General features: G+C 35.3%; 1 protein-coding gene across 2 annotated transcripts; it reads left to right on the top strand.

Annotated features, from left to right (window-relative positions):
- The first annotated feature begins 5,585 nt into the window (after positions 1-5,585).
- Positions 5,586-26,936, top strand: TCEA1 (transcription elongation factor A1). 2 transcript variants are annotated; one of them, XM_029084958.1, is made up of 9 exons: positions 5,586-5,643; positions 10,627-10,732; positions 18,208-18,295; positions 19,128-19,276; positions 21,163-21,219; positions 22,189-22,343; positions 24,181-24,327; positions 25,248-25,319; positions 26,402-26,936. In XM_029084958.1, exons 1-9 carry the CDS (start codon positions 5,623-5,625, stop codon positions 26,408-26,410), a joined length of 804 nt encoding a protein of 267 aa, XP_028940791.1. In that variant the 5' UTR covers positions 5,586-5,622; the 3' UTR covers positions 26,411-26,936. The 2 variants fall into 2 exon arrangements, with proteins under 2 accessions (XP_028940791.1, XP_028940790.1); XM_029084957.1 differs by lacking the exon at positions 26,402-26,936 and having other exon boundaries at positions 25,248-25,331.
- The last annotated feature ends 232 nt before the right edge of the window (positions 26,937-27,168 follow it).

Raw genomic sequence — 27,168 nt, 5'->3', positions numbered from 1 at the left:
CTGGTGGGGCGTGTCAGCTGCCACTTCTTTTCTTAAAAAAAAAAATCCATGTCAAAGTATGGATATGATTTTAGCTGTGTCCATTAATTCGGAATAACTTCTGCCTCAGAATGGAGGTTGAACATAGTTAGGCAGAATTCAGATAGCTTAGTTCAAGTGTTATTCTCATATATATTCTCGCTATAGAACTTAGATAACGTACAGCATCTGTCCTATCCCTACAAAAACATCAAAATAAATAAAATAAGTTACTGCAGAGCGTGCAGCAACAGCCAAATACCTAATTATGGTTATTCATTAAATAGCATACAAGTAAATTGTAAACTACTTGTACTACTTTATTAGTTGGGCACATTGTTATTCTCTTGTATTTGTGACTGCCGTTTTTCCTGCAGTGTTTTGATACATAAAATTAAGGGGGTTTTTTGTATATCATAATAGTGCATTAAATGCTCAGTATTAGTGATAGTTCAGAATTCGGTGTGGAATTTCAGACTTTAGAAGGATTTTTTTTTTGCTGTTTAAGATAATGGAAATTATAAATAACATTTTAAAAATAAGATTTGCATGTTTATAGAAAGTGATTGTATTAAACCAATTAAATTTGTTTCATTCAGAATACAAACAAATTAATTGCAAGTACACACAGGCCATGCTTTGCTGTGTTTCAGAATTCCTGATGTTCCATAATATTGTATGGTTTGGTTCTGGTACATTTGAAACCTCTAATGATACAGTGTGGAGACAGGAGCCTTGTCTAGTGGAAAGAATTTTTTACAACCAACGTGTATTCATTTGATTATTTTCCCCCCTTTTGTTCCCTCCCTCTTTCTTTTTATTTTATTCTTCATGCTTTTCAGCACAAAAGAATTCACTGTCTTATGTTCCTGACTCTACAGTTGAAGTAGTGGTTCTTTCCTGTGAGGTGTTGAAGGGGTGAAAGCGTACTGACTATGAAATATTTAAATATCGTGGTAGTGAGAATGATAAAGTGCAGTCAATTCAATTTTATTTGTAAGACTTCTGACAACTGAAAGAAAGTGGCAACTCCCAGGTGATACCAGAACAACTGTTTTGACGCCGGGGAGCCGTGCTGCAGCGATACCAGCGGTGCTCCTGGTGACCACCCGTGTATTTCTCTGTGATCTGGAAGGCTCAGGAATTTGGATGCAGTTCCTAGCAGCAGCTGGGAACATGTATTCACGCTCTATCGTGTGTAACCTAATTAACTTTCAAAGCTCTAGGGAGCGATGCAGTGTTTTTGCTGGGGTCAGCGTAGGTCTGATGTGGCCAGAGGCAGCGTGCCCAGCTGGGCCAGGCTGTGCTTGGCTGGAGCCAGTGGCTGTGTCTTCATCTTCACCCCTGTCCCAGGAGCAAGAGTGTGGGCAGCACCAGAGGCAGTTGTGCTTTTGTACTTTGCTGGAACAGAGCTCGCTCTTTCAGCTTGTTACTGCACACAAGTGGCTCTGTTGTTAGTTTGATGCTGTCTCAAAAACCTCCTAAGGCCAGGGGCTTGAGCTGCTTCCGTGGCCAGTAGTGGAGATCTGACAGTTTATCCAAAGCACATGTGTGTACCATGATAAAAACTCTTAGTTGTATGATAGGAGAGGAAGTATTTAACCCAGGGGATGTCTGTGTTTTTCTTTCTAGTCTTTGTCATTTATAAGGTATTTCTTCTTTAAATGCACAGTGATTTCCTACCTAATCCTGCCCTGCAGTTACAATGCTAACTTTAGCAGAATTATTAAGATCATTTCTATGAAGAGGTACTTCATTGTCTCACAAAGATAAAGCTGAATTGAGAAATGCAGTCTTACATAAGTACCTGCTGGATAATGATGCTCCTCACAACCTCTTGTATTCCCTTCCCCATTTTTACTCAACAACAACAGGGGTTTTGGTGTGTCTTTGAATGAGAATAATTTGATGAAACCCATCAATAAAATAAAAAAAAAAAAAAAAAAAGCTTTGATACCTTTTCACTCTGAAGTTGTCAAGATTCAGATAACAAGATGTGCTTCATCTCTCGTACAAAAGGTGACACTGTGACTTGTGGGAAGGTGCTGTGTGGCATTTCTTTTGATGAGTTGAAAAGGCAGGCCGTGCAGACACCCTTCCTTCCTGAGTCAGGCTCTTGGTGATTTGCCTTGACTAAGGATTTAATTGTAGCTGTGCAGGTTTCGTAACTATTACAATGAAGTGATATATGCAGTTCTTTTCTTTTGAAGGACAAAATAATAATGCAATATTATATTAAATACACTGTGATAAACATACTTCTGCTGTTACTTCAAATATTGGTTGCATGTTTGAAATAGATATTAATCTTCCTTCAGAATAACTGTGATTGGATTAAAACACATGTAGTGCCTTCCTTATAGCTTTTGTTGTATGTAAATATGCTTTTCTTTCATTAAGGTGCTGTAATGAATAGGTGTAAAAAATAAGGGTGCACCCATGGATTAATAAAACCGAGAGCGGTTGAGTAAGTTTAGAGAAGAAAAAGTGAAATTTTCCATGTTATTAAATGTTTGCTTCCTGAAGTAGAATAGAATTATAATGGGGTAGCTCTGCTATCTTCAGAAACATACTCTGTTTTCTATTGCCTGAAGCATAGCTTTAAAATACGAAGACAGAACATCATTCTGGTATTGCGATCTGATCAACTAAGGGAAGCTGAGAGGAGTGAGCTACTAAATCTGTATGAAGTCGACTTCAGTTATTTCAAGTAACAAGGTAAACTGGAAGCCAACCAGCATAGTGGAATGGGGCATTGCCTTTCATTTTCTATAAAATTTTAGAAATACCTTTAAAAGATTTAGAATAATTTTCTTAATAGTTGGGTTTTTTTAAACAGAGAAGTCTTACATTAGAAAAATGAGACTGGAAAGTTTTACTGTGCAACTTCTCCTCAGGTTTTGATGAAAAGAGAATATCTGACTTTATGGTAAGAAAAGTGGTTATGAAAAACTGTTTAGATGCTGTGAGTTTAAACTCAATTTAAATTTAATTTTAAAGCATCTAATTCTTGGTACATTTAATATAATTGATTAGAAAAGAGTGAAGGCATAGAAAGTATTAGTGCATGAGAAATTTTGGTAATTTGCAACAGAAGACAGCATGAAATGTAGGTGGCATCTGTGTAGAGAGTACCTGGGGTTTTTTACTTGTTGCATGTTTTGTTAACCTCCTATGTATCGAGTTACTAGTTTTGGAAAATGTTTAGACTAGGAATAATAAAGTTGTTTTGACACATACAATTGGGATTTTAGAAGGCAAACAAATTGTGACTAGACTGTGTTTCTAAGGTGAGGTGAAGAGAGTGCTAGTTTGCATTGCAGCATCATTGTTATGCTGAAATTGCAGACTGCAGTTACCTGTGTTTATTTTCAATAATAATTACATTTTCAAGAAATCACACACTGTGTACAGTTTGCTAATAACTTATTTGGTTTGGAGGTAAGTGTTAATTGGATTATATTTTTTTAAATGCCACGTTGACTTTCGTGATTTGTTTTGTTTCTGCTAAGAAAATTTTCTTGAATTTGATTTTGTTTTGTAGCAGTGAAGAGAATTAACTTGCTTTACTTGGATCTATATTTGCACATTAGAAACAACACTTATGGCTGTTTAGAGAAAGAAATGGTTTAGTATGCTAACTCAATTTAGCACCCGAAAACAGCATGACATTTCCCAGTCTTGCATCATTGCTGCTAAAATTCTGTGGTTAAAATTGGAGAAGTTTTGTATATCATGAATAGAAGTTAAATAAGACCTTTTACTGTGATGGCAAAATAGTAAAACTTTAGTTTTATGAGTGAATTTGGTTTGTGTAAGGTGGGATGTAGTGAAATGTTAGTTTTTAGAGGATTTGCTGTCAGATGTGTTTAAAAAACAGAAGTTGTAGCAGACATTGAAAGCACCCAAAGCTGTGCCTGTTTGGATGTGACACAGAAGTTCCACTTTCGTCTTCCTCGGCCTCTTGGTGGTTATTTTATGTGCTGTCTTTAGTGGTTTAATTGTAAGACCTGCAGATGCAGCAGGAGGTTACAAGAGTTTCCTTGCAACAGTGTCATATTAGAAGTTGATTAGGGATAATCTAAAAATAAAGGCAAACAAAATGCGTATTAAAATAAGCAAAATAGAATGAGTTGAGAGAAAGGTAAGGAAATAGAAAGGAATCAAATTCCAAGGATCTATGGGATGGATTTTGCAGGGTTTATTTCCAAATGTCATGATTTTTTTTAAAAAAAAGGCAGGAAGGTCTTAGCCAGGGTAGAGTGGCCCCTTATAAGCAAAGGTGGTTGCCTCTTTGCTGTTCGTAGCTCACAGGTTGAGAACCACATGCACTTGAATAACAGCAAAATAATCTCATCCTTTAGGAGGCTGCTATAGTCTGACAGCCCATGTGCACAGTAAGAAGTGGATGGTGCAGAACTTTACTTTAGTAAAGGTGGTAAATCATCAAGGATGTGGGGGTTAAAGTACATTACAGAGCTCATACTTATGAAAACTTTTTTTTTTTTTTTTTAAAGTAAGGCCAACATCACCAAGGAATGAATTGTTTGTCAGAGTAGTTGCCTGTAGTTTGTTAATGCCTAACAGTACAATCTCTGAGATTAACTCCTCTATCTAGAAAGTTGCTGCTTACACAGTCTTAGTTTGTACCTTTCCTTATGGTCTTGGCAGAGGAAGGGGAAAAAAGAAAAACCCATGACAGCTGAATAATAAACAATTGCATTAGCTTAGATGTTACAGCACATCAGTATGGCCTCTGACTTCTAGTTTGGGACATGATGTTGCTTGGTGATGATGGTATAGGCTGTCTGCACTAATCTAGGCAGCCTAACCTATGTATTTCATTGAATTAATATTTAAACTTAATAGCTGAAAATAAGACTGGAAAGCAACTCTTGCTCAGCTTTTTTAATTTGGGTATTTGTTTATAGGCACACTCACAAGGTTGTCTTTTTTCTATTGGGGAGACTATAGCTGTTTCTAGTAAAATAGTGTAATCTGATCACAGTTTTTAAACCAGTAAACTTTCCTGGCTTTACCACAGCACTGCAAATACAGTTAAGAAAGTTGGCTATATATGTTTTTTATATATAGTTATATGTGCACATATACATGCATTATTGAGGTACTGTGCAGAGCTTCTCAACTCCCAAGTTGTGCTAAAACAGGTGAAGTTGTTTTTAACTGAAAATTACTGTTGTTGTCTGGCTTACTTCTGATGTTGTGAAGTGAAGTACCCTTGAGGCTGTTTTCTGAGGATGTGTTTTGGTTAAGTAGTAATTGACAGAATGCTTTAACTGATATTTGAATTATATGGGGTAAAACTTCTCTAGTCTTTGAGTGAATACTTTGATTTCTGAGTTAAGGCCTGTTAATGCTTGGAGTTTGTGAAGCAGAACATTCCTTCTGCTAGAGTTGTTCTGTGGATAAATTGGGAACTGATGGTTTGAATCCAATTTGGGACCTTGAAGGCAGATAGGAGTATGTTGTTGATACTATATTCGAAGTACCTGATTGCTAATAATTGAGTTATTTTTCTTTTTTTCTCTTTCTTTTTTACAGGCTGGAGCTCTTGATTTATTGAAGGAGCTTAAAAATATTCCCATGACCCTTGAGTTATTACAGGTATGATTTTCTTACTGTTGTTACGTTGCAAATATTAACTCCATAATGATGAAGGTGAAGCCAGCAAATTTGGAAGAAGGTTGCACTATTAAAGTAGAATCCTGTGTAGAAACTCCTTAGAAGAACTGGTTTTACTACTATAGGTGACTAGTCTTATTTCACCCAGATTTAGGGCACTGAAGTGTTTTGTTCCAGGAGCAAGCTCTTAAAGCTTATCTTTCTGTTTAGGTTGAAAATAGTGAATTTTTTCATGGACAAAGGGGAAGAGCTGCTTATAAACTTGCCTTACGTATAATCTTCAGTTCTTACTAATACAAATACGATGTTTCCTTCCTTCTGAAGGAGGATGCACCTGATTACAGCTGATACCTTCTTATGTAGTTAGTTCTGGTTTTGGATTGTAAGTGAGGAGAAGGGTAGTTCATACCTTCAAGCAAATTATATTTGATTATTTCCTTTTTTTTTTTTTTTTTTCCTTCTCTTTTTCCACGTAACTCTGAGTACTGTATTTCTTAAGGTAATTGTACTACTACTGCTACTCCCCTTTTACTCCCCTGGGCAGGAGTGGTGCTGTGGTTCAATCTTGTCTCACTTGCATGCATACTCTCTCCAATTTTGCTTATATGTATGTCTCTAACATGATATTTTATACGTTATTTATAAATTCTTTCAAAAAGTAACTTGTTGAACTTTATTTGCCTGTCAAATTTCACAGTTTGTCAAGTAATTTGTCAGTGAACAACTTTCATTCCAAAGTAACTTCTTGATGTATGCATCCTATATATTTGCAGAATGTACTTAGTACGTTATTACTAATAGTGTTTGTGACAGAAAATAGGAATTTGAAAGTGTCACCTTCATGCATGAATGAGCGCGGCTGATAGGTCGCTGCAGCCTTCTCCCCTGTGTCCAACCTCCTTCCTTAAAAAAAAAAAAACCCAAAAAAATCACACACACAAAAAAAACCTTCAAGCCCCACACAAAACAACAACAAAACCCAGAAAACCCCTCTGTTAACCTGAATCTTTTGAGGTTTTTTGTGCAGGTCTTAGTACAAATACTTGTGTAATAATGTTTTTTGCCTTTGGAATGAAAAAATCTCTCTGCAAGTGCTCTGGAAATCCTGTAAATGCTGATAGACAAACCTGTTCTGCTTATTGTGAAGAACGAGACTAGGAGGAGAAGCTTTGCACAGAACAGCAGAACAATTTTACCCTTGAACTGTGAGGATGTGAAGAATGTACAAGTAGATAACTTATTCTTTTTTTAGTTGCAATGAAAACCTTAGTAGTGTTATCAACAAAAGATGATTCTTAATCTTACTAAGTACAAACAAACTCAACTGTCTGCCTTTTAGGGCACTTGTGTGACCCTGATTTAATTTATATAGGTTAGCCTATTAATTCTGTCAAGTTTTCTATCCTACTTGAAAGCATCTTATTTATTCCCATCTGTATGACAAGTACCTGTTTTTAGAGTGACATAATATTTGCAGTAAAATACCGTTTTTCATCTGTACTGAGATGGGCACCATATGAGTTTGTAAGGATTTCTGTGTTACAGTAGGTCGAAAGGGATCAGGTATTTAAGCACACTCTTGCATAGTAGATTGACTGTAGCTTAGTTAGGAAGTTTTTCTTAAGTGTCCACTGCTGAATTCAGAACAGTTCCACTGCGTAAGATTGCTGAGAGTTTTAGAAATATGTAAAGTCTGCCGTAAATTTTCTGTGTTAATCTCCCAAATTTGCTGATGCTATGGAGGACTCAGAGCAACAGTTGAAATGCAGAGTAATCGTACACATCGCTCTGGTAGTGGATCATTAATGTGCTAATGTCCAGAAGGGTGGTGATTATGAGAAAGTGGGAGCACTAAGTTCCTCCGTGTAGGCTGAGGTATCAGTTGATGTATTTGAATTGATGAAACACAGGGCACAAGTGAAAAGCATGCTTCTACACCCATTTTTAAGCAGTTTTGAAAGCTGACTACATTGAGAAAAGCACTGCTAGCTGATATGATAGTTTCATTATTCCTGTGTAATAAGAGAAGTGATGATTTTTCCTGTAATGTGACTCTTGCTTTAGTTTGAGCTGGCAAGGTCCTCTGAAGAATTTACAGGTGTGTGGAATAGGAAGATGCACATCGGTAGTCTGGACTTGTGTCTTGTGTCTTTCTCACCTGATTTTTGTCACAGAAAGCTGAAGTGGTTGCAGACAATAACACAACCGTATCATAGCTAACAAGTTTTATGTAAGCAAGCTTGATCCTCAGCTAGGCAGGGAGCCAGTAGCCTTCCTCACACATGATTTATCTGGTGGTCAGAATTGCAAATCTGTTTAGCAGCCACACAGTATTAAAGGCATCATCGTGTCCCTGGAGCTCATTGTGGGTAGCGCGCAGCTGAACAGCGAGTGAGACAGACAGTCTTTATTTTAACAGACTGGTTTTACTGGAAATTACACACTCATATGCAGAACTAGGCTGTGATGTACATGGCTTGTTAATAACTTTTTGCCAGTTCATTGGCGAGCTGGGGAGACCTGGTGACCTGGAGGTGGTTATTCTTCAGGGGTTGAGTTGACTCTGCTTTGGTCCAGGTGCTCACCAATTCTCTGTCCTCATACTCTTTTATAGTTTAAAGCTGGTAACACCTCTACTTCAGGTGGTTGCTTTTCTTCCCCAGCTATGTTCCTTAAATTTTGTCATTTGTTCTGGTTTGGAGAAGAGTAACTGTCACTGTGTGTTTTGTTTTGGGATCAGTCGTAGGTTTCTTATGCTAACCATTGCTCATACCAACTGAAGGCTGCTTGGCCTACAGCTTGAATGCTTCAGGGGTGAAAAAAGCTGTCTTATGCTGTCTCTGAGCCTCTTTACTCTCAGAAAGCAGATGAAAAGTGCTCTAGAATTTGAAGTGGGAAAGAATGAGCCATTAAAAGTGCATTTTGGCCAGGATGAGGAAGGTTTTCATATACCTGCACACTTACAAACTGGTACAGAGATAAAGCAGTTTCACAGGTTACACTGGGCTGAGCAAAAGTACTGGAGTTTTCCACTTAAAATCGCTTTCACGAGAACTGCTCCATAGGCTGGAAGACTGAGGAAATTTCAAATGCTGACAGCTGGTTTGTCATTAAAGCACAGTCATTTTGAGACTATAACACTGATCTTTTGCAATTACCTGTGTCAGTTTGCAAGCAAGTAAACTGGTAGATTATTCCTTCCCCTCTCTTTAGGGAAAGCCAGGTCAAGTGCTCTATAAAAGCAAATGAATGAACTATGTTTATGTAGTGCCTTAAGAAAACTGGCAGTTGAGACAGTTACCATAGTTTTTCTCTCTTGTATGATCAGAAGAAGAAATTAATTTATTCAGTTAATTTTTAGTTTAATTTGAGTTTTTGAGTTTTACTTGCCTAAATAAGTCTGTAAGTTTTTGTCTTGTCTTATTTGCTGATGAGTCAGCTGTGGTTGTGCCCAGTTATCAATGGAGGATTGGTTTTTTTTTTGTAGATACATTTTTCTCATTCAGGTATGCTGAGTATTTTATGGAGTTTCAAGCACATGTTATTCTTTATTGTCTGAACATAATGTCAAGAGTATATGTTTAAAATGTCAAGAGAGTTGGCCAGTACTGTTAGTCTGAGTGAGCAGAGTCCATCTTGAAACACTTTAGTGACAGGTGAGTAACCATCTGTTTTCTTTCATCCAAAATAAGTGTTTAGAGCTGATGCTCAGACCTGAGGTTATTTGATGTGTTTCCTTTGCTGAAATAGCTACCGAATATTTCAGTGCATTTCCAGTCATTTAGCACATCCATGGTGCCCCAAAAAGTGTTGTGTGGGTTGTAAGGAGTAATTTACAGGAACAAATCATTTCCATTTTTAGTGAGCCACAAAGATTTAAGTTTTCCTTTAAAGAAGAAGGAAATATGTGATGAACAATTGCAAAAGTAAGTAGAATAAATTATGTTTAGTGAATCCCGTAAATGGTAAATGCAACAAAACCAAGTGTCTTGAGAACAATTTAAAAAATTCAGTCATCAGTCAAAATATGAAATGATAGTAGAATACTTATTTGTATTGTTAAATGCTTTTCTTCTTTCATGAAGCTGAAAGTGTAGAAATGTTCTACTTGTTAGATTAACACATTAGTCACAGGTCTTCTAAAATGAATTGTTTTATGCCGTTGAGCTAAATTTATGTCCTCATCTTCCAAATCTTAAAAGGAGTGAATTGTAAATTAATTTCCTTTTCACTCTATAGGTGGCAGTAGTGCCAAAGGTTTAAAGCCTGTCACTATCTTGGCCTTTTCAGAGAGGTAGGCTAGTCTTACTGTTTCTGTCTAAAACCAGAACCCTCCATGATTAAGATTTTAAAGATCCTCAGTATTGCCAAAATTATTAAGAGCCTAAAATGTGGTCGCTCCCAACTGATATTACAGCGTCTTCCACAGCTGCTGAATGGGAATTCTAAGAATATGAAGTCACTGAAGCAGTTGGCAAGCTTTTGATCATGCAGAAATACAAATACAGTCATTGCTTCACAGAAAAATAAGGTTTTGAGGCTAGAACCTTTGCTAAAAATTTTATATAACATTTATGACATTATGTATGATTTTCACGTTGTTAGATGTTTTGGAGGTTGTACTTAGTTTAGGTAAGTAGTTCTGCAGAGCTTTTCGAAATAGTTTGAGAAGAAAAAAATCTTCTGATTGACTCCCCTTAACCCTCCTGCCCCACACCCCCAAACTTCTGTGATGGAAACAAATGGTAATACTGTGGTATTTCTTTTTAAAATGTCTATGCTGTTAAAATAAGCTTTGTAAAGGCTTGCAGTATTTCATCCTGATATTCTTTAAAAAAATTCCCACAAAAGTCAAAGAAAAAAGATACTTTTAAAAATTGATATCAAAGTACAACTTTATATATGTTTATTTGTTAAATTGTCTTCATGTCACCTTTTATAGTGTATATTTTATTTCTGTTGCAGTCTACCAGAATTGGAATGTCAGTGAATGCAATACGCAAGCAGAGCACAGATGAAGAAGTTACATCTTTAGCGAAATCTCTCATCAAGTCTTGGAAGAAACTGTTAGGTATGGCGACAAAGATTCTTTTCCCTGCTCTTGCATGTTTTAGCTGCCTTGTTTTAGATATATTTGTACTCCTCTGTAGGTATTGCAACTTTCTGCACTGATGTAGTTGTTTTTTACTCTTTGACTATCACTCCTGCATTACTGTGGCAGTGTATTCAGAGAAAAAGTTAATATATTTTTACTGGGGCTGGCAGGCAGTAGGAAGCCAGGTTCTGACTCATTTCTGGAGTCTCGTTTCCCGCTGTTGAGCTAGAGTGACTGTACTGCAGTAGTAAGCACTAACGAACCTATTCTTTACTATTTCCTTTGTCAAATATAACAGGAACTCTGAAGAACCTGTGCAGAATCTCATATGAGAGCATGGAGGCTTTGAAGTTTGGTTAGAAAGTGATTTGTGAAGAGAAAAAGAAAAAAAAAAACAGTAAAAAAGTTGACATTAAAAATCTGTTAGAACTTACAGGTAGTGATAGTGATAGATCTGCACTTTCTAAAACTTTCATAGTTTTAAACAACTTCCTAAGTAGTGAATTAATACTTCTTGTTTAATTTTCCTTAAAACAATGAATGCAGTTAATGAAACCTTTATGTTAGCAGGGTTTTATTAAGGGGTATTTTGTAGTAATTAATGTATTTGAAAACACTCAGACTGTGTCCAGGTATTTTTGTTCATACACTGTGCTGTACTCTGTTTTGTATCTATCTAATTTTAGGTAAACTAAGATTTAGGAAGCTTAAAATTTTGAAAAGAAAACAGTTTACATTATTTTCTACTGATTTAGGTATTTGCTGTTCTGTCCAGAAAAATATGCTAAATACCAGGAGATGTTAGACTCCCCTGCATTTGAAGTCAGCCTAATTTCTATCAGTAACGAAGTATTTTATCAGATACTTTATTCCTCTCTTGTAAATGGTGTAGCAATGACTTTGTATCCATCTGACAGTATATGTATGTAGAAATGGGCCATCTGGCACAGCTTTCAGCTTCTATAATCTGTTAAGAAGCAGCAACCTCTACAGCAGACATATTTTTTTAACCTACCTTTAAAAAGTTAGATAATACTAATTAGGTTAGGTTTAGTAATTACATTTAGATAATACTAGATGTGCTGATAAAATACTTTTAAAATTATGATAATGACTTTTGTTATAAATTAAATGCATAATTTATAAACGATATCATCAGAGTTCACTGGTAAATAGTGAAAATGATGTACTTTTCATGTTTAAATTCCCACTTAGATCTTGAAGTCCAACTGTATTCTACCCAATGCATAAAAGTAGTAAGATACATAAGTGGACTTGCCTTTTAATTTGAGTTACTTTAAAGACTTTGCTAAGCAGCGGTTGGATTGAGTTAGCTAGCTCTCAAGTTATTAATCTAAGTTTAAAAAAGAAGGCCCCTTTCCTCTAAAGTGCTTAGGCAACAAACTCCCCCACCCTCCTCCTCAGCTTTTGGGAGTGACCTTGGATACTGCTTTTTGGTTTTTTGAGCAAAGGAACTGCTATTTATTTGTTGAGACAGGGAAAATATCTAAGTCAGTCAAACGTCTCTTAATGTATTGTTACTTGTAGCTGACTGATCTTTAAGCGTTCAAACTTTGTGAAACACAAGGAGTGTTATTCCTACCTCAGGACCAGAGAGTGTTCATGCTGTAGAAGTCTGGAAAAGGACCCTGGCCTGGTGGTCATGGCAGGTCAATTTCATTGCTGCTGAAAGGAATGGTCCTGGCTTCCTTTCTCCACAGGTGCCTCCTTGCTCCCTCCTGTGCTGCAACTAGTGCTCAAGTGGCTATCCAGGAGGCTAGAGCTGGGAACTGACCAGTTTGAAACTAATTGTTTTTTTCATTTCTTCTGGCTTAAATTTAAACTGTATCAGATTTTTGGTCCAGCCTGTTTGCAGTTACTGTTTCCTGCACAGGGATTGCAGCAGTAACGTACAGCTGGGGCAAGATGGACCCTTCTGATGGCTTGCTAAATTCAGATTGTTTTAAGACAGTTGTGAGACTCTACCTAAGGCTGTGTGCATCAGGCGAAGTCAAACGTGGGGAACTGGAAAGTAAATAGTAAATGTTGGACATTAATCAGAACTGAATACTTTTTTTCTTGAGGCAGTGGGTATGTGACCTTTGTTCGTGCTCTGATTTTTGTTACAGGGCAGATATTATTGTGTGTACATTTTTGTGCCAGGTCTAGTGTAGTTGTGGTTGTGCACTTATTATATAAAATCATATTATTCCTGAAAATACAGCACTGCTTGTATTCATACTATGTAGTTAAATTATTCTTGATTGTAACATAGACCTTGTAATAAAGCATAGTAGGGCAAATGTTTCACCTCTCATTTCACTGCTCAGTAATTCATTAGAACTTAAAGTCTCATAACTGTGGAAGATAGAGTATCTGGACTGTGTGAAGTGTGGGTGGGAACCTTACAAAGTACTCTTATTCTGTTTTGTCATTAGTTTTGACTTTCTCAGAAGAACACGAAATACCGTATGTTGAGCTGCTGAGAAGTCAGTTTCGCTTATGCTGTTTATAGTGCATGTAAAATGGTATGGATCAAAGATGGCAACAGAAGCGGACAGCTGTTAATCCTACCAAGCATTGTACTCAGAGATCTGAAGTCTTTGTGAGTTATTTTTATAAATGACATTTTGAATTTAGGCAAGAATTGTCGGCTGTTCAGGCTGCATGTGCTGTTTAAGTTCAGTGCTATCGGAACTTACATTTTAAGAATGCATGGACAACATGAGAAGAAATCAAAGTAAGGTTGTGAACCACCAGATGTTTATGGCTTGACCAGAGCCATGCCAGGTTACTGATAGTTTTTCAGGGGGGTTGGAAGCTGCCCAACCGAGGGCTTGCAAGAGTTGTCTGAAGTGACTCACTGAGTGAGCTAAAGTGGAAGATCACTTTCAGATGTTGCTGTAAGGATGTTAAACCACACAGCTGAATTGATGACAATTTACATCAGGAAGCAAATTATGCTCTCAGAATAAAATACAATACTATTCAATTATAGCATAGGATTTACAAATAATGATTGTTTTGCCAATAGCTGAGTATATAGAGTATGCTATGCAGGTAATGAATCTCTGCATACCCATTTAGGTTGAGGAGTGTTCCTTTATATTAAAAAACATTGTTGTTGACAAAACAAGCTCCTAAATTACAGTCTAATGGTATGTAAGAGTGTTTAAGTTTACTGTTGGTAAGAAGAGTACATGTCTTTGTAACCTACCAAGTAGAGTCAAGTGCAAAGTGTAATTGCAGTAGTTTCATACCCGTATCAAGTATGAGCTTTGGAAATCACCTCCTGTCAAATATATACTTAGAACTGTTCCATGTACAATTAGTGGCTCTCTAATTTGTTAGGATTATCAATGAAGAGATGGTAACACATGATGCAAATTACATCGTACTTGTACATCTCATATAAAAGAAAAAAAACATGTATAGCAAAGAAGTTAATGTCATGCTCTTTTGTCACTTATGATAAAAAAAATTTAAAAATGACAAACAATTATTTTATTGTTTATTAATAGATTTTAGATATTATTTCTCCCTATGCTACTACTAGCAAGAAGCTTTTCTGATTTTACCTTCATGTCTTAACTACATCTTGCAGAGGAATTGCTGACAAGTGTAGCTGCTTGTGATTCTCAAGATTATTTTGGTCAGGGTCTGGAAAATGGACCTGAAAGAGTTTTTTAAGTATATGGGTCATTGTTAAATTAGTGACTATGCCATCTGTTACCTGTTCTCATACCTCTTTCATTTAACTTGTTTAAACTGAATACTCAGAAGACTTTCCAAGTTTTGGTGGTGATAGCTGAATCAGCAACATATGGTAACTCACTAAGTTAAGTTCTCATGTGCTTCCAGGAAATAACTAGCCACCTTTCATTAATATTTCTGCAAAATTCTCACTTTAGAAAATTTTGTAATTTAAAGTTAAATTTATAAATTAATAACATTACATCTTTTTATTTTCTTTTTTCTTGTTACTATCAAATGTCTTGAGTTCACTTGTAATATAATTATAATTAGAAGAATCTGTGATGAAGCTATTGTCTTCTAACATTCAGATTAATTATGTTATCTCTGGCCATTTATTTTTACATTAAAAATTTTTTTCTGGTAACAAAGAACACTCTCATGCCATATTTTACCCTGGAGAGATTATGTCACTGGAAAAGGTAGAACTCTTTCAAATTAATTGGAAGTCCCAGATAGAAACTGCAGTGCAGTAGTCAGAATGTAATAGTCTTATTCCAATGGCTAATAGTCAGTTCATGTTACTAGCTTGTTCTTTGTATTTTCAAGAAGCTTATATAAAGCTTTTTTATAAATTAATATAATTTAGCATGTTATTTAAATAAATAGTTTAAAGATTTTTTTTTAATGGCATTCTGAAGCTGCAGTAGCTGAAACTGTGAAGTTACAATTTTAGATCCTAAAATTGATTATGATTTCAGTTTGTTTCTGAAAAAAATGTTGGTACGTTTTAATAGCTATATGAAGCTGATTGATAAAGTAATTGCGCCTCTTTAAAGCAACTTGTAATTTATACTATTGTAATATTATGATGTTCTATAGACTTCCTGACATGAGTCACTTGCTCATTGGAATTTTAAAATATCTTTCACAGAAGGGCCTTTCTTTCTATCTTTCTTTGTTAGAATTTCTGTGTGTGTTTGTAGTTCCTGTTAGCTGTCATTCTTCCTTTATGTTAGAGTCTGCCTATTGAGTGTAAAATAAGTTAATTAGTAGGGACTTGTAGTTTCTCAAGGATATTTTTTTTCCTTTCCCCAGAGGATAGTTAAAATGCTGTCAGCCTGTTAATTGCATTCTGTTCTTTTGTCAATACAGTCTTTTAATAAAATAAGGAATTCTTATTAATGTGCGAGTTTAAGAATAAATACTGCTTGACACTGGATCTCCTCTCTTCAGTGCTTTCCAGTTTAGGATCAATAAGAGTGAATGACTTAAATACTTAGGAGAATATTTTAAGCAAAGAGAGAATATTGTTCACTTTATTTTCAGATTTTTGAAATGAGATTTAAAAAAAAAAATAATCTATAAACTCTTTTCTAAGTGATTAAAGTTGACATTTGCTGAAGGTGGTCCAGTTGTCTCAGCTGCTGAAGTTTGACCTTGTTTTGAGACATGCTTTCTTAGACTGGTCTGCAGGTGTAGGAAGAACTGTGCTTTTACCTCTTGCTTTATGCCCATGCTTCACATGTACCCTGCCCTCTGTAAGTGAAAGAAGCAATGGGGTTATTGGCAGATGTTCTCAGGTGCCTGCCTTCTCTGGTGAAATGGTGCTGGCCTAAATGGAAGTGTCTGAGAAACCAAAACTGGGTGCCAGCTGTACCATAGTGGTGTATTTGATGCAAAATAAGCAGGAGATACCTAGGTCTGCTCTGAATTTGTGTGCCAGGAAAAAACCACAGAGGTAAATGGGCTGAAGCAGAGCTCAGCTCTTAGGCAGCCATGCTGCTTTGCAGAACCGGAGCTGTACCCCAAGATACATCTGTTTGATACATCAGTTTGTCTTAAAGCCTCTGACAAAATGATCATGTGCTTAAAAAATTGATGATAAATGAGATTACATGCATATTTAGAATATTTTAAAATTATATTTCTTGTAAGCATTTGTTACCATAGAGTAGTCACATGAATATGCACGTTAAAAATTGGATTTGTTTTGTTTCTTGTAGTATTGTACACTTTAGGTGTCATAGCAAAGAACTTCTGTGATCCATTCAGTTTATAGCCTCATTTACTTTCTTAGTGAAATTACTTTTTTATGAATAATAGTTAATAAATTGGTATCTTTGTTAGGATTTTTTGAATAATACCTTTGGCTTATTAAAGACAATCTGTGCATCATCTACTGTGTTTAATTTTCCTTTTTTTCTCTAATGGGGAAATTTATCAAGATTGAATATGTGGTTACAAACAATGGGTGAGATGAAATCTCTAAGCTTTTAAGACCTTGAAGGCTGGGGAAATATTCTGGAGAAGTATCTTTGTGTGCTTGCCTGGCTACTATGCTCTTTTGTAGACATTTATTTTTGGGTACAGATGGGGACAGATAGTAGATGGGTGCTTAGTCTGATCCAATATAGCTGTCTCTGGTCTCCTTTTATGATGATGATTTTTTAACAAAGTAGTATTTGATTTGATAAATAACTCAAAAGTTAAGGTAAGGATCAAAATCCTGTTCAGTTTAATATCTTTTCTGTATAGTTTTAAATGTAAATTGTTGCTATCAAAAATAAGCTAGTACAGTAATTTTTTACTCTCTAGGGTAAAAAAAAGTTCTGTACCTGAATTTGTGTGTTCCATACCACCAGGTTCCCCTGAGAAATGCAGGAATGGGGCTTTTCTGGAAATTAAGATACTTTTAGATACTTAACCAAGGATTTAGTTACCTAGCTCAGGACATCTTCATGGGAAAGACTGAGCTGTATCAGATTTCCCTCCTTTTCTTGATCTGTTTTTAGTTCTTTTTAAAGTTTGTTTTATGTGCTTATCCCAATATAGTCTATGATTTTAGAAGTGTAACGGTAGCTTTATGAGGGTTTAGAGAGAGGAATTCACAAAATCTGTCAGTGAGTGGTGCCAGTTTTGCTAGGCTTTCTCTGTAGGCAGTGGAGAGAGTCAGCCTTTCTGGAGAGCAAATCAAAGCAGAAGCTCAATTTAGCCTCTCTGACTTCCTCTTTACAATAGAAGGTTGCATGTATTCTTGCTAGGCTAAAGTTAAATGTTGTGATTGCCCTTTTTAATAAAGGCTTTCATCTTTATTCTTTATAAAATCATCATTAAGCATAGCCTGTATGGGAAAGGCAAGTTCGAATATTTTTAAACACTAAGGCAAATAATTTAAGAGCTATCAGAGAAAAAACTGTGTGCATGTCTGGAAAACTCCTTCAAAAGCATATGAAAATTATATTTTTTGGCAACCGTGGTAACTTTCACACCAATGTTTCATTTGGTTCAGTCCTTTGGTAGAAATCCTGTGAATATAATTAAAAGGAATGACATGCATTTAGTAGGAACTTATGTTTAAAACACAGAAGACAAATTCTGGAGACTTGATTTTTAAGAAGTTAGAAAGTTAAAGTACTCAAGTTAAAACTTGAGTTTTAAGAAGTTATTGTCTACCTCATACAGCAGAGTTGGCAAAAATAAATCCTAGAAGTCTCCATTTTCGTCATATCTTCACTGCCAATTTAAGCAGATGCTGGTCTTGAAGGATCTGAAGTGTTGTCATATTTTCAATTTGCTACGCTGGGGAGGATGTTGGGGAGTGGAAGGCTGTACTGCAAGCGAAGGTCAAAGCAGAGAGTGGGAGCTGATACCATTTCCAGCTGGTTCAGGAGAAATCATCAAAGATATTTTACCACTGCTTTAAATTGGTTACTATTTCTGGTTAAAAGAGAGTTTCTCATGTTTTGTATTTCCAGATGGACCTTCAACTGATAAAGATTCTGAAGAAAAGAAAAAGGAGCCTGCGTCTTCTTCACAAAACAGCCCTGAAGCAAGAGAAGAAAGGTATTTAATTCTACATGACTATACAAATAAACTCACTCAGTATAAATTAACATGAAACTATTTGGTCCAAATTTATCATATTAGAGACAGCTTCCACATTCTTTTCTGAAATACACAGGGTTGTACAAGAAATGGTGTGTTGTTAGGGAAGTAAACCCCGCTGTTGCTGCCATTAAAAAAAGATGAAAGCCAGAGGTCAAGATATGGCCAGACTAGTTGTTGTTTTTTTCCATCTGTCTCATCTATCAGATACTCCTCAAGCCCATTTCTTCTATACGTTTCTGGTTTTAGTGAACCTGTTTCCAACATCCGTTTTCAAATTGAAATTTAACCTTTAGCCGTTTGTCCTGATGCAAGCTGAAAACTTTTTGGTTTACAGTTTGCAAAGCTACATTAATTGATTGATCGTGACCATGGTACCACTTCAGTACAGTAATGCAACTCGTTCTCTGCAGACTGAATGTCAGTGTGATGCATCTTCACGGGTTTTTTAAGTAAAGAAAGTTCCATGGCGGGGAGGAGAGGGGAGATTTCATGTTAATATAGAGAATTGAGAGTTAAAACTTACATGCCACATAATGGAATGAAATACCTGCTGTGTCACTATTGTGTGGAATACTCTGGTGAATCTTCTAACGACACTTTTAAAATTTTATTGACTCTAGAGCTATAAGTAGCTTTAAAAAGGTGGCCTGTGTTCTTCTTTTTTTTTTTTTTTTTTTTTTAAAATATCAAATGGATAAAGCAAAAGACCCATGTTTTGCACGGGAACAGAGTTATTTGAAGATGGAGATAAAACATTAACATTAGTTTTCTTTTTGCCTTTTTTTAGCAGTTCAAGTAGCAATTCCAGCAGCAGGAAGGAGGAGGGTAGTGCTCCCTCAAATTCTTTCATCCCTTCTTTTCCCCGAGCTCCAAGCACTTCGGATTCTGTAAGAGTGAAATGTAGAGAAATGCTCTCTGCAGCTCTGAGAACAGGAGGTGAGCTTTGTAGAGTATATTTTCAAGTTTAACTATTTCCCTCTTCTCTATTTCAGTCCTTCCCACTTTATTCTTCTCCTGCCCTGTAAGGTACAATAAACCCTGTTGATGTCTATTTGTGTGTATATAACCATAGGCCAGTTCACCCAAGCTGCAAGCAATGAGTAACCTGGACAGCATGGGAATGTATTGAAATACATTTTTGTTACTGATGATTCAGGACATTTTGTGACTTCTGTTCATCTGGTATCTTGCCTACAGTGGAACTTCTTTTCAGGAAGGTTATTGCCTCCTTAATGCCACATTTAAATCTTTTTTTTGGAAGCTACTATTTTTTTTTGCCTTATCTCTGACTGAGAGTGCTACTATATACATGCCTGCCTTTCTTAGACTGGTGATCCTGTGGGCCTTTAGATTTTGGTTTTTGAAGGCTGCCTTTCTGTTTTGATTTAATCTTGGAAGTTTCATTGAGAGAGTCACGGTAAGAGAGTCTTGCATTGCTCTGTCTTTGTGCCTTTTGGACATCTGTAAATTCCTTGACTGTTTTGGGGTTTTTTATTTTTCCCCTTCATGTACACTTGTGTGTCTTTAAACTGATGAGTTGAATGATGTGCTAGATAAGGAGCAAACTAGAAGTTGAATTCCTCAGAATCACCTGAATTTTTTCTTGTTGGTCCTTCTCTTCTACCTGAACTTATGATCCAGCTCCTGTTCCTTTGTTCTTAGTGTAACTTGACCCAGTGTAACCAGACTTCTGAATCATCCATTTTTACCCTCTTCACTCTCTTATTCTTTCTTTTAATTCATGTATATTCAGATACAGACAGTAATCAAAGCTGATAAAAGACCATGAATTTGTGGTCCTCTGGATATGCAGTTCATAGAGTTCTAAAATAACTTGTGACCAGAAAGTTGCATATAGCATCTTAGTATTCATAATTCTGTGTAGTCTTAATTTCAGCTAGTTTTTAAAGAACACTTTTTGCCATGTTACTTTCTACAGCAAATATAAACTGATCATCCATGGACTGAATGCCAGTCTCAAAAAATAAGGTTATTTTCTGTTTTTATGACCTGCTGCATGAGGTCAGAGGAGAAATGGTATTTAGATTACTCATTGAAGTACACTCATGTTAAAATGAGAAGGAGGAAAACACATACATCTAACTTATCCTAAGTTATCTTGGAAAGACAGCTGTCTTTAAGTAAGAGTTTTGGTCAGAAAAAGTAAACAACTATCTTGTGATATTTTAGGTCAAGTGCTGTATTGTCTTCAAGTTTGCTGTGGTTTGTTTCTTGGAATTTTCATGTTTTATGACACATCTCTACTTTGCATTTTTAAAAAATATCCAATAATATTGTTTCTGTTATTTAATTACTATGTTTCTAATGAAATATTTCTCTTGTATGCATGGGAAACATTAGTTGCTTATGCTTGTATTGTGTGGACTGAAAGAACTGATGAAACACAATACAAAATGTTTTCTTTTTATAATAGTCTATTCTGTGCATGTATGCTGTAGAGATTAATATTTGCCAAGCCTATTAGAATATTTAAGATTGTTCTGTATGGCAGAGTTTTTTTGTTACTATTTGTGTTTGCAACTAGATGTCAGAATTTTTGTTTTTGTGAAAGATTTAGGGTTGTTCTACTTTTTCTAAACTTCCATTGCTCTTCATTTCATTTTTTTTGTTCTTCCAAGGAGTAAGTTAACAAAGTTTTGAAAGGTTAAATATACAGTAAATTAAACTTTCTTATATGAAAGGAAAATTCACTGCAGCTGTTTCATAATTTGCTGAGTTTCAGAGTTTCAAATGGGCTCTCAGGGATATAGAACACTGATGAGATTGTCAGGTTCTAATATTTCAATGTTTTTTCTCCTCAGATGATTACATTGCTATTGGTGCTGATGAGGAAGAGCTGGGTTCTCAGATTGAAGAAGATATCCTTTGTTGTACATCTATGTGCTCTAGAACAAGAGTATTTTTAAAAGCACTGATAATATTAAAATTAATTAACTTGATCTAGATATTTAATATTTTAAAATTTCATTTAAAACAGAAATATCAAACTCTGTTCAACATATCAGTTTAGACATTTAGTGTTTAAAAGAACAGCACAACCTAAATTATTTTCTTTAAAACATGTAGGAATGTGTGTAGGTAGGTGAGTGTGTGTGGGTTTTTTTCAGTGCAGTATGTTTTCCTTGCAGCAGCAATATTATATCTTTCTGAAGCATTCTGACATAAAATGCTGGACTCTTCTATGTGATTTTAACATCTTTTCTTGTCAGTTTTAATATTTTTCTAATGTCTTTAATTTTCTACAAGTGTTTTTATAAATGAATTTGGAATTTTCAAAAGGATTGTGCTGGTAGCAGTATTTGAATAGTTACAGAGCAGAGGTCTGAGCTTTTTTTATTTTAGGTTTGTTGTGGGGTTGTTTTTTTTTTGTGAGGGTATTCTTAAGCATAGAAACAGTCTAAGCTTCGTTATTCTAACTTGCTAATGTTATTCAGTAATTGCAGTCAGCCACTATTACTGTTATCTGTTGCAAACCTGTTTTAAAATTCTGTCACTGAGCTGCCAGTGTTCGAATATTTGGTTTAGAAATCAGGTGATCCTCAGGATGACATCAAGGAACTGGGGATAAATTTATGGGTTTTTTTTCACAATTTCAATTGAGATCCTGCTATCCAAAAATTAATGCTTCACTGACCATGTGCTAAACTACAATCAGGCTTCAGAAGGACATGAAGTCTGGTCTGTTGAACAGGAAAGTAACTGGTTGAATCGGGGGAAAGACTTGATTAACAACGGAGAACAGCTTTAGAAAAGTTGCCTCAAAAAATCAGTCCTTTTTTAGTGTTTGATTTTACTTGGTAATGTTTTGTTCCTTAAATCCAAAGCACCTATTTTTCAAGAATTAAAAAACACTGATATGAAATACAAAAATAGGGTACGAAGTAGAATAGCAAATCTCAAGGATGCAAAGAATCCTAACCTAAGGAAAAATGTGTTATGTGGGAACATTCCTCCTGACAAGTTTGCCAAAATGACAGCAGAGGTGAGTAAAGCACAGGTCTTGAACTATTTCACTACTGGGCTTACATCCTGGCCTGTATTTATTAGCTCTAAAAATAATTCCTGTAAGCTGCCCTCACTTTTGAAAGACTGTGGCTTTTTTGTGGCTTGCACAGTCTGAATTTCAGGGTTGTGTTGGGACAGTTGGGAAAGTGGTGTCTGTTAATGGTTCCTAAACATCCTGTAAGTCAGAAAACAAGTAAGCTGTCACATGTAAATTTCCTGAAACACGTTGTGTTGTGTGGTTTTTAAAAAGCCACATGATATATTGGTGATAGTTTTTTTTTAAGTTTAGGAAGATGTAAATACATGTGGCTAGTGACTCCAAGCTGCTCCTTTCTGGATATGTAAGTGTTACCCTGTCTTGCCATTTGTTTTCCAAATGCTAACCTCTGCTGTTACACTCCTACGTGAGGTACAGCACTATGGTTTTAAAGATCAGTCCTCTCCTGTTGGCATTTTCAGTGTCTATTTAATGCTTATCTCAAATTGGACAAGAATACTTCAAGTGATTTCGAAGGAAACTCTTAACAATAAATAGAAAAAGCCATAAATGATAGGGGAAAGAAGCTAGGAGAATTGCCCGTTAAATAAGATTAAATTTATGTTATTGAAAGAACATTTTGGACACTTGAATAGAAATTCCCATTCACATGCTTGCTGTCTTTATGAATCAAAATAAATCTATGAAGTCGTTTTATGGGAGAGAAAAGTGAAAGCACGGTTAACATCTGGTTTCAGGTTTGTAGTTCTTGTATGTGTTGTTTTCTACCCCTCCAAATCAGGTATAAAGGACTACCATGGAGACTGAAAGAAATTAAGTTTGTGATCAAGTAATGAAAATCATGATTAGCTTTATTCTAAAGGATATTTTTTTTCTTTCTATAGCTTTATGTAAAGGTTAGGGCAAACAGCCTGATAAAGGAATGTTTAAAGAAAAGTGGATTTTTATCTTCTGGACGTATTTTGAGTTTTTACATTCTATTTGTATGTATGTGCATATGTACAGACATACATTCTGTGTTATCCAGTGCCCATTCTTTGTTTTAATTAATGTCTTGGATTAAAATTTTAATAGCTAAAAAATTTCTTAATGTTAAGATGACTTCTAAAGTGAAATAGTGTCAATACAAGATTTGCATTCCATGTCTTTATGGGATATGGAGTATTGAAGAAAAATGGAACAACTTTTTTGCTGTGCACACTTGATTTTCATACACTGTAGAGATCCTGCACACTAGAACTGTTTTAGACGAAAAATGAAGGCTCAGTGAATCTGAGCTCTTTGGTTACTGTTTTGGAACTGAGTGTAGATGAATTCTGGTAACATATGGTAAATTATGGCTATACTGTATTTCTCAGTACAAATATAGAAATAGTCAAAATAGTGTAATTTTTTCCTATAATAATGTTCTGTAGGTCACTGAGATAATCACACCAGGATCTAACCCAGGGAGAAGATGTTTTTCATCCTCTCTGGAAAACTTTTAAGTCTTCTCTACCTTGTCTCTGTATTACATTTTTGAACTTCAGAAATGCATTTGCATAGAAAAGTTTCTAGATGTTCGCTAGTGTAACTTTGACTGATTTTCTTTTCCCACCTGCAGGGGGGGAAAAATAAACTTTTTGTAGCTTCTGTGCTATAAAATATCCCAACTTAAGTCTTGTAAAATTAAAAATGAGTAGAATTACCTTACCCTTCAGTAGAGTTGTTGTTTATGGATTCTAAACAAAAAATGGTACAGGCTCGCAACAGTGGTAACAACTTGTTTAAAAGTAAAACTCTCTAGTAAACTCTGTCTGCTCTTTGTCCATAACAGGAAATGGCAAGTGATGAGCTGAAAGAAATGCGCAAAAATCTGACCAAAGAAGCTATCAGAGAGCACCAGATGGCTAAAACAGGGGGTACCCAGACTGATCTGTTTACATGTGGCAAGTGCAAAAAGAAGAACTGTACCTACACCCAGGTACGTGGTTATTCAGACTCTTCATTTTCCTTTTTCAAAGTTTAAGTCCTGTATAAAGATTGTTAGAGGAAGTTTTAATTACAAAATGAATTTTTAACAAAATGCTAACAAATTAGAAAATATATTAAGATAGCTTGGTCCACTTAGGTGTGCTTATGTAAAGAATGTTTGTTGTGTTAATTTAACAAAGATTTTATGTAAATCCAAGCTGAGTATCAATATAGTGTGAAGTGTCAGTTTCTTTGTAATGCTGAGCTTTTGCCAGTTCTTCTTATTACATCTTATTAATGTGGTTTTATGTGGAGGAGAGCTAATTTACTGGTTTTAATGTGTGTAAACTTTTCTTTACAGAGGGAATAAATAGCAGAAAATAATGATAACATATGTATAAAATACTTATACATATATGCACATTTATATTTCTATATATATAATCTACCATTTTTAGAAATGGAAATATGTGCAAGAAGGGCTTTAATTTGTTCAGCAGTGCTTCAGGGCATGTAATTTTGATCATAGGATGAGCTGCATTTATAATTTAATATTGTATATCAGATACTTTAAGTAGAAAGCTGTTTTTCAGTCATGAGACTTTAAAAGTCTCATGATGATGCCTTTGCATCAGTCAATACACGTAAATCTGTACTGAATGTGTAGTTTTAATGGAGAATCTTTTCCAAGAAGTATGTGCACAGTTTCTACACCAAAATTGATATTTTAGTGCTACTAAATTTGTCAAAACATAAGTTTATGATTGCTTTGTAGTCTAGACAAAAACAATTTCAGTGGATATGGGAAGTTAACTTTTATTTTTATCCAGACGTTCCGCTTTGATTTTAAACCTTTACATTGAATGCATACTAAGAGAAGTTGAAGACAGTAATTTTCCTTTTCCACCCTGGCTCTTGCCTTTGCCATAGGTTCAAACTCGCAGTGCTGATGAACCCATGACAACGTTTGTGGTTTGTAATGAATGTGGAAACAGATGGAAGGTAAGACTGTGAGACTGCTCTGCGTATTTGCTAGCAGACAGCAAGGCTCTGTGCTTAATTTTGGTAAATGACAAATGAGTTTCAGTTGACTTTTTTATTCCTTAGCTCATTAATGATAGGACACGTTGATACTGCAAAATAGCTTTAAGTTACAAAAGTATTTTAGACTGAAAGTGTAAGATTGCACGAGTAGGGTGGTGGCAAAGGGGAAGAGAAGTCGGGACCTTGACTTAGTTGTTGTTAGATGTCAATTTAGTTACAATACCGCTTTGCTATACAAAGTAGTGGCAGGTTAGTTACTGTGTTTTCTCTTTCTTCACCCGAAGATACTCCTAACTATTTTTAATCTCTGCTCCTATGAGTGGAATAGGCCTTTCTATACCTTTTGTTGTTTTTTGGGTTTTTTTTTCTGGGGTTTTTTTGATACCCTGAAAAGAAGGAGGGATTAAAAAAAGAGATGACTGCTGTCATATTCCTGTGTCAGGATAAGTGTGGGACAGTAATAACTTGATTTGATTTAATTTTTTTAAATTTTTTTTTTAAAGTTCAGGAAATGTAAATTATAAAAGCTTCTGAGGTACACTGGTAGTCCAGTAAAGTGGAGAAAGACTGAAATAAAGGCCTGTAAAATTTACAACTTAAGATGTGATAGCATGTAATATGAAGCATGGTACCCTCATTCCATTATTTTTCTGTTAAGAATGCTGCAGCTCTGTGGAACCATGTTGCACAGCACACGTTAAGATTACTGCATAAAAAATTCTTTTGTACATCTTGTTTTATATATCTTATTACTGAATATTGTTCAAATCTATACTTCAAGATCTCTACATAGTTTTTAAAGCTTAGAAATTGTTTGCAGTACCTGGAAAAGTTCATTTGTTCTTAAGACCTTCTGTAAGGTGGCAGTTACGAAAGTGTCTGTATGAAGATGCTTGAGTGAAGGAACAGTTATGATATAAGCAAATGCTTTAACTAGTAATTTCCATATCCTGTGTATGGTGTTGCATTTCTGTTTCTTCTTTCAAAGGTTTAGAAATGAGCTATATGAAGATCTCATAAAAATTCTTTTCTTTTGACAGTTCTGTTAGAAGAAGAAATTGTCAAGACATCTGGACCAGTATGAAAGAAGATCTTGTAATTAGCTTTAAAAACTAGGCTAAGCATCTAGCTTCCTGCAAATGAGAGGTTTTTTGGGGTTTGTTTTCTTTTTTTTTTTTTTTAAAGCAGCATACATGCCTGAAGTTAGCCTTTGTTTTGACACAACCATCATTTCCTTAAATGCCTTCCTATAGCTAATAGTCAGTAGGGCCAGGTTGCTCAATTGTATGGTGAATGTTAAAATATTTTTTCATTTTTATAAGTAAGTGGACATTAAACTTTTACCAATTAAACATCTTCGTAATTGGCTTGTTTTTTTCTAACTATGTGAATAATGTGCTGTATTTTTTGCAATCTGAAACATACACACTCCTCCCATTACGTGTTTTACCTCTCCACATTTGTTCAGTCATAAGACTGATATTTGTTTCTTGCTGTTGTGGTCACTAGTTTTGCAAAGAGGAAAGTATCTAACTTTATCTAATTATGTAAAACTCAGTTGTTAACTAAATCACAGTTTAGTTAACACTCTAGTTTTTATGCACTGTTTCTGAATTAGGGCTAAATTTGTGGTCCTGGAGTTTGGAAATTTATTAGTGGATATGATGACCTCTTTTGCAATGGTTGGTTAAGCCTTTTTATGTAACCAGCTTTGATCAATGCAATATATTTTGTTGCCCAAAGCATGTATTTCACATTCTATCAGTAGGTATTATTTCTAGGAATGTCTTAAAATCGTCGATTAAAT

The sequence above is a fragment of the Antrostomus carolinensis genome, unplaced genomic scaffold (assembly GCF_000700745.2).
Source record: "Antrostomus carolinensis isolate BGI_N321 unplaced genomic scaffold, ASM70074v2 scaffold3825, whole genome shotgun sequence".
In the NCBI taxonomy this organism is placed as follows: Eukaryota; Metazoa; Chordata; class Aves; order Caprimulgiformes; family Caprimulgidae; genus Antrostomus; species Antrostomus carolinensis.
Note: the sequence above shows the minus strand (reverse complement) of the source record. Positions and strands in the feature narration are given on the sequence as shown.